General features: G+C 34.1%; 1 protein-coding gene across 1 annotated transcript; it reads right to left on the reverse strand.

The window, feature by feature from the left end:
- Positions 1–1327: 1327 nt before the first annotated feature.
- Positions 1328–3395, reverse strand: LOC133781963 (zinc finger CCCH domain-containing protein 48-like). Its single transcript, XM_062221089.1, has 4 exons — positions 3169–3395; positions 2347–2920; positions 2060–2236; positions 1328–1968 (listed from the first exon to the last, which is right to left on the reverse strand). Exons 2-4 carry the CDS (start codon positions 2539–2541, stop codon positions 1729–1731), a joined length of 612 nt encoding a protein of 203 aa, XP_062077073.1. The 5' UTR covers positions 2542–2920; positions 3169–3395; the 3' UTR covers positions 1328–1728.
- Between the last annotated feature and the right edge of the window lie 4680 nt (positions 3396–8075).

An 8075-nucleotide genomic window follows, 5' to 3' on the forward strand; every position in this document is an offset into this window, starting at 1 on the left:
ATTATGAGATCGTGGGTCTTCTCGTTGTTTCTCTAGTTCGTGGTGGATAATGCACAATAGAAACCTTTGGGAAAATGTTAAGTCATTGTTGGTATATGAGACTTAGGTGCTACCGACGACCAGAGCTTGGGTGCTAGGCCTGTGACCTTCTGGGTGCTAGGCCTATTGATCTCAGTTTGAATGAGAGTGAGTATTTCTCAGTAAAGTGTACTTGAGGGTTTAAACCGACCACCCTATGAAGAATAGGGTGGGCCGACCACCCAGGTGGTTCTTGAGCATGTCAGGCCGACTACCCTTGGGGTAGCGGTCAGGCCGACCACCCCTAGGGCTCTTGGGCTTGCTTAGGCTGACCACCCCTAGGGGTAGGGGTCAGGCTGACCACCTCTAGGGGGTTTAGGATTGATCGACTTCCCTATAGGTCCTGGACCTATCTTTTTTGCCTGTTTTTTCTCAATACTTTGTCGTTTTTCCCTGATTTGTGATGTCATGTGTCGCATTCTCATTCGCCGCGTCATCCTCGTATTTTTGAGGAATAACACTTTCTATTTTTAAATTCATTACATGACACCAAATTTAAAAACACACACACACACATCGATGCAATGGAACAGTGTCAGTTTAGTAAAATGTTTTAAGAAAATGTTAAGTTAAAATAACAAAATTAAAATTAGAAAATTATATTATAAAAATAATACAACTTAATTATCCAAAAAGTTATGGCATATTTTATAAAACTAAATACAAACAACGTGCAATGTTTTTTACTTATAAAATTTATTAATTATTTTCATTAAATTTGCATAATTGTCATATAAATTTCAAATAAATAAAAATTACATAAACATATTAAAAGGTAAATTAAACCAAAACATTGTTTATTTCATTTTTGTTATAGGCACACAATATTTTTATATAATGTAGTATTATTTAATATGAATATATATATATATTTATATTAGTTAGAGTAAGTAATAAAAAAAATGTATTATTTTTAAATATAAATGATAGAAATTTTAATAAAAATTAAGATTATGTATTATATATGATTATAACAATGATGTTTAATAATATTTGATTTTATATTATTATAATTAATAAACATATATTTTTAATTAGTTTTAAAAATATATTATGTTAAATATTTAAAATATTCTCTTAAAATTAACAATTAAAACCGTTAAAACATGAAGAAAAAAAACCACAATATATTAAGAAGGAATTTTAAAATAAGACCTATAAAGACAACTTATATGGCAGTTCTAGAGAATGAATCCGATAAGGCAGTTCTAGTGTAGCAATTATATGCAGAGAAAACTTGGACATATGATGGAAAGAAGTCCTCAATACATCAAGTGAATTAAATTGAATCGAATCAGTAATACAATCACAACAAATCAAACGTAAATTACAAACACAAAAACAGCTCCATGCATGTAATTCACAATACTTAGAGTGCAAAATAAAGTACTAATATGCACACAAAAAATCAAATAGCTAATAAAATGACTAAAAAGATATATCATAAAATGGGATGGGAGGATTCCAAGCATCATCGCAGTCTTGAGCAAATCTCAACTATGTTGGCACTTACTCAAACCACCAATCATGTGCATAACCCCCCACCGCTAATAATTCATTCATAAAAAACTCAAATTGTAAGAGTTGATACAAGAGTCAATAATGAATCAAAGTATCTAGCTATCAAAGCAAACACAAGAACAAAAAAACTTAGACATTCGTCTTCCACACAGTAGTACGACCAGCACCATCCCCAGTAAAAATCAGTCCTCCGGGACCCTTTTGAATTGTCCTCACCTCTTGTCTTGTAAAGAATCTGCCCTTCTCTTCAAAACTTGGCAGCGCATACAGACGAACAGAGTTGTCATTACAAGAGCAAAGCAAAATATTTTGGTCAGCTTCTGCATCAGTCTTCTTAGGGAGTGTTATCCCATTAAGTGCAAGAACACCCTGAAACAGAGAAATATATGTTTTGGTTAATAAATTATATATTTTTGATGATAATGGTGGTGCATAGTCATAGCATATTAGATTAACATACATGTCCCTCCTTGTGCGTATAGTTTTCCTCTATTTGGCCTCCTTGAGAGGTAGCCCAAATTTTGACAGTGCCATCCAATGAACATGACAATAAATAGTATCCCCAAAACACAAGCGACATCACCCCATCTGAATGCCCCTTCAAAGTGGCCACACATTGTAAATTCTCATCCCACACCTGGAATAGAAATAACATAATTGTAATGTAAGCAAGAAAGGGACAATATATAAGTGACTCTTGTTAAAATCAAGATAACATAACATAGTCTATTCAATAATATATTATACCTTGATTGAACTGTCTAGAGAACCTGAAAATAGTCTGTTTCCACCATAACATAAACAGACTACTGCACCTTCATGTGTCACGGACGATGGGACACTAACAGGAATAAAAGGATTAGCTTCTTCAGAGGAAGCTTTCCATGCTAAGATCTGCCCACTCTGGGTACCAGCAAACAAAGTACCATTCACCAAAGTCATAGAGTTGACTTGACCCACAGGCCCCTCCAGAGTGAATGCGAATTCAGGTCCATTATTGTTCTGGGTGTTCCAAACCTTGATAAGATTTGGCAGACCAATGAACAGCCAAGGCCCCTCATTTATCAAACAACCAATTGGGGCTCCAAAATTGATGACACGGGTCGTTTGACCGGTGTGGCAATCCCAAACGCATAGTGTACCATCGTAGCTGCTTGAGTAGAGTTTATCTCCAGATTCCGAATGAGGGAGCGCAAGCCCAGTCACCGCCTGTCATATCATATCATGTACTACTAGCGTCTCATCTCATCTCATCTCATCCGGAAGATCATAAAAAAAAAAAAACAGAGTAACAAACAAAAACAAAACCAGAAAAATCAACCTGAAACAAAACCAAAACAAATATCAGATCATCTGTACACCACATAGGGAAAACTTGGTTGCATTAGATTATATAGTCTTTTTTTTATGACCCTTATTGTTATATTTATATATTGTTCGGAACGAATCTTAACGAGTAACACTCGAATTCTTGGTCAATCACGAAAGAACAATAATGCAAGTTGAAATAGGAAATTCAAAATAAAAGTTAGGAAAGAAAGAAAGAAAGAAATGGCAATAGTAGAGTACCTTATTGTGACCTTGGAGATTGGCGAGGTAGGAGTAAAGATCACCACGGAACCAAGAATGCAGAAACTTGCACCGATCACCTCGCACACACCTTCCTTCTGCCCAGAATTTGCACACTTTTTCTATTGAACCAGGACGAACGAAAACTCTGTTACTCCTTCCTAGAACACCCATCTCTCTCTCTCTCTCTTGCTTTCTTGCTCTCTTGCTTTCTTTCTCTCTTGCTTTCTTTCTGTCTTGCTTTCTTTCTTTCTTTCTCTCTCTCTCTTTCTCGCTCGTACGGTTTCTTTCTCTTTAACTAATCTCACCTCTATTTATACATATATGTATTTTTAAATTCAAAAAAAAAAAATTTTAACAAAATTTTATATCCCTAACAGAACTAAAAAAAAGTCAAATTACAAACCGAAATAAAAGTATACTTTTTTAAAAATATCATTAATATTAAAACTAATTCATTTTGAATAAAAATCTTAATTAAACTCTTTTTTTTTATATTTAAAATCAAAACCTAAACATAGTTTTTTGTTCAACTTAATAACAAAATTTATATAGCTTTAAAAAAACATTAAAAAGAATAATAAGTAAAATTAAATGATACCTGATATTTTATATATATATATATATAAAACTATGAAATTATTAATCTCATATAAATATAAATTTTTAAAAAAATAAGTCATAACTAGTGCCTCAATTAAGTTATACTATTATAAGAGCATAATATTTATTTTGTTTACTTTTTATGATTCATTTAATTTAAAAATAATTACATGTTTGTGATATATTTTATAATTATTAGATCTTAATAAAATTTATAATATAGTCCGAAAGAAATCAAGAAAAGTTCTTATGAAAATTATTGAAGATAATTTTAATTATGGGAATTTTTCATTAATGTGCAAAAATATGAGAATTACACTTTCCTTAATTTGTATGGAAAAATCTAATTAAAAAAACTCAAGATTATGAAAAAAGTTATCTCATATTGGAACTAAAAAATAAACACAAACTCATTTGCAAAAGGAGGGTACTATCATAATTAACAGAAAAAATTCCTCTACTGATACTTCATTCGATCAAAATCTTCATCGACAAATCGATTATTCAGCCACACTACCCAAACTTTGGCTACCACTTCCACCTTCGGCGACGTCCATCAAGAAGAACAAATAATAATAATAACAATAAAAAATTCTAGCATCTACTGACAACCCCCAACCAACTTGGATCGGAACACCTCTAGCAATATTCGATCGGTTCTGCTGCACTCTTCAGCATCTCCAGCGACGTTCATCTCCGTGGACTTTCTTCTCCAGTGTCCAAAGCATCCAAGAAACAAATGTTTGTAAAATCTTCCTCTGCCGATACCTATTTTACTATAATTTTCTCAAACTTCAAATCTATTAAATTCCTAATTCTTCTACATATTCTGGGACCATTAATTTTATAATTATTTCATAGCTATTTTATTGATTATAATTATAATGATGAAGTTCATGGTGTCCATTTTCAAAAAAAACAAATCAATTTATTAACTTGAAATTTGAAAAAAAAATTATTTAAATCTACTAATATGCTTACATTCATTGACCAAAAATAGATAAAAAACAAGAAATATGAAAATTTTAGATTCTAATTTGTCTTTTCAATAAAAAAAATCATTTGATATTGGTGTGAATTCTAAATGACAAAACATTCAGTAACGAGAAAGTAACAAATTACCTTGAAATACAGAAATTTAAAACCTAAACATCTTTTTTTTTTTCAGTTTGAATAAAAATCTTAATTAAACTCCTTTTTTATTTAAAATCAAAACCTGTTGATCCTTGATTTGACCAACGACACGGAGTCAAAATAACGACAAAGAAACAAAAAGAAATCAAGAATGGAATCAAATGGTAAATAGGTGACACAAATGATTTATAGTGGTTCGGCCCCAACTGTGTGGTAATAACCTACGTCTACTTAGTGTTATTATTGATGTTGGATCCTAATGTCGTGATCAAAGAACTAGGGTTCTTGAGTTTCACCAGCCATAGGAGAATTACAACTTTTCGGTGGATAATCACACTATGTTCTTTCTATGAGTATTCAGGTTCAAGGTTCAAAAGTCCATTCCTTGAGCCTTCTCATTCATATTTATAGGCTCAAGGTAGTTACATGGGCCAATGAGCCTTAATTATCCTTAATATCAGCGTATTAAGGCAATAAAGAGAAAATATAATAAATGTAGTTATTACAAGATTACATATCTTTAAAGGAAATAAACCGAAGCATGAGACCAGACTGGTCGCATCTAATCGCTAGACTTGATGAGGCAATAGACACCTGGTCGATTGGCGAACAACATCCCTTCACTTTAATGTTGCCACGTGCCAACCGCGTGTAATAAATTCTTGCCACGTCATCGGGAACCATTTTTAGGTAAACATTAGCCTCCCAAGTTTATTTTACTGCGACCAGCATAAAGTAAACTTAAGAGACTGACCCTTCGCATACCCCACCAAGTCTATCAAAGCCGCCCATGCTTTCTCGAAAAAGGCAACCAATCATGTCTTTTTAGTTTCCCAAAAGTTGTCTGACGGCTATTGCGTTTCCCCATGCCTTGAAAAATTAATCTCATTATTACCTCTTTTACAGTGCCACGATCAATATAAATAACTCATTTTCTTCATTTTTTTACATTTTACCATTCTTCCTACCTCCAAGAACTCTGAAGAACAAAGCAAAACAAACCCAGAAAACTTCGCTGATTCAAGGTGCGCCTGTCCATTCTTCTGAAATCTTCACTCCAATCCTTCATCCAAGTAAGCTTTCTGGTCGATTTTTTTTTCTGTTATGTTGTGCTGTGCATGTTTTCCCCTTTATTTTTTATTTTTGAGTTCTTGAATATCCCTGTCATTTCTTGCAAAATGGTTTCGGGGTAAATGGGTATATTGATTTGCACTAAGTTTGGCAGGAAAATAACACTTTGCTAGGATGTTGAATTAGTTAGGTAGTTAGGATTATAACTTTAGGGCGTGAAATCGAAGTAAAAATTTGATTTCTAAGCTTGTAGAAAAAACTGGGTTTTTCCCGTCCTCTCAGAGTTGAAAAGTTTCTCCTGAAAAAATTTCACTTATGGTTTTTAATCCATTTTCCAAACTGTTCACTTGAAATGTAGTGTTTTTTATCAGAATGTTGCTGGTCGTATAAAAGCTTAACTTTTATACACGAGCAACGTTATTCCAACTTTTAAACATCTTGATCCTTTTGGCCATCAGATTCTCATCTCCCCTTTTCTGTTCCCAGATTTTCATGCAAGATCCGTGGAGAGGTGAGAGGCCAATTGACGACGATCTGCTGGCCCAACTACTCGAGAACGAAGAACAACTGTCGCTGCTAATTCTGGAGATCCCTTTTTCTCGAAACACCCCAAATAATCCTTCGACCTCACCTCAAAATGGGTCGAGTAAAGTCTACAGCCCAAAAAAAGAAATCATCGAACTCTCCTTCAAATCAGCCTGCTCCTCGGGCTGAAATTCCTTCGACCAGTGGTCGAGATGAAAATACCCCTGATCCAAAAATCCAAAACTAAGCCCAACTCTGAAACGTCCTTTGACCAAACGTTGAATGGTACGTTGCTCCTCCTAGCCAAATCATGGTTAGGATGATAGCCAATTATATCAGGAAGTATGGACTTTTTAGGGTAACCTTAGTCCGACCCACCAACGACCAGCGGGCAAACTTGCCTGGTGGCGCCTTCAGCGCCTGGTCGAGGTATCACATTGAGGCAAGGGAGACCTTTCCTCTTCATTCATTCTTCCAAGGAGTGACCAATTATTTCAGGGTCGCTCCTTTCCAAATAACACCAAATGGGTATAGGACATTTTCTTCCCTTTATATCCTCTACAGCCATAAAAAGTGGCCTGTCCCCACACCTCATGAGATCAACTACTTGTTCAATCTCAAGTCTAACCCCAATCAGAACAACACGGGATTTTTCTATTTCTACCACCTGAATCGTCTCGCGTTTTCCTGAGTGAAACTGTAATGACCCACTACTCTAGACTTTTGGACCATTAATGAAACTATACATACCATAACTTAATTGGAAAATACATTTGCGAAAATACCATAACTTTATTTGAAACTTGTAGAAATAAGAGTTACTTTCATAAAATAAGTAGGATATGGGATCCCATTGTCTTAAAAACAAAACATAATTTAAAATAAAAAGGAGTTACATAGAAAGTGCAGAAAATACATGTAAAGATCATAAAAATAAGACTACGTCCTCGAAAATCGAACTCTCGACTCCTTGAATCCATTCACCACCGATACACAATCTCCAAGCATCCACGAACCTTACCGCCACTAATAGCTATTTTCCTGCACATTTAAACAAAAAGGAATGAGCCTAATGCCCAACAAGGAAAATCTAACACGTACTTCATATACATAAATTTCATAATAAACATAAAGACATAACATAACACTTATTACATACACGTACTATAATGGCCATTATTACTTGGGGTCCCATAGACTAAACAAGTCATATGCCCATGAGATTAGTGGGGTCCTACTAGCTAAGTAGGTCATATGCCCATAATCTATTTGGGGTCTTGTTAGTCATATGGGTCATATGCCCAAGCCTACAAACATACATATCATAACACTTATCATAACATAAGAAACATAAGATAACATATAGAACATATAACATATGCATTTCTATCCTATTTTCCTTACCAAAGTTACCAGGATAAGAGGACAGCGTTGGGACTTTTGGAACACTCCTAAAACCATATATAACAGGGTGAGTAGATTGAAGAAAAAGTAATGAAAAGAATGGAAGGAATGGAATGACTAAACCTTTGAGAAACATACTTACCAAAAACTTATGTGCTCAAGAACTTAGA

The sequence above is a fragment of the Humulus lupulus genome, chromosome 6 (genome assembly GCF_963169125.1).
Source record: "Humulus lupulus chromosome 6, drHumLupu1.1, whole genome shotgun sequence".
Classification (NCBI taxonomy): domain Eukaryota; kingdom Viridiplantae; phylum Streptophyta; class Magnoliopsida; order Rosales; family Cannabaceae; genus Humulus; species Humulus lupulus.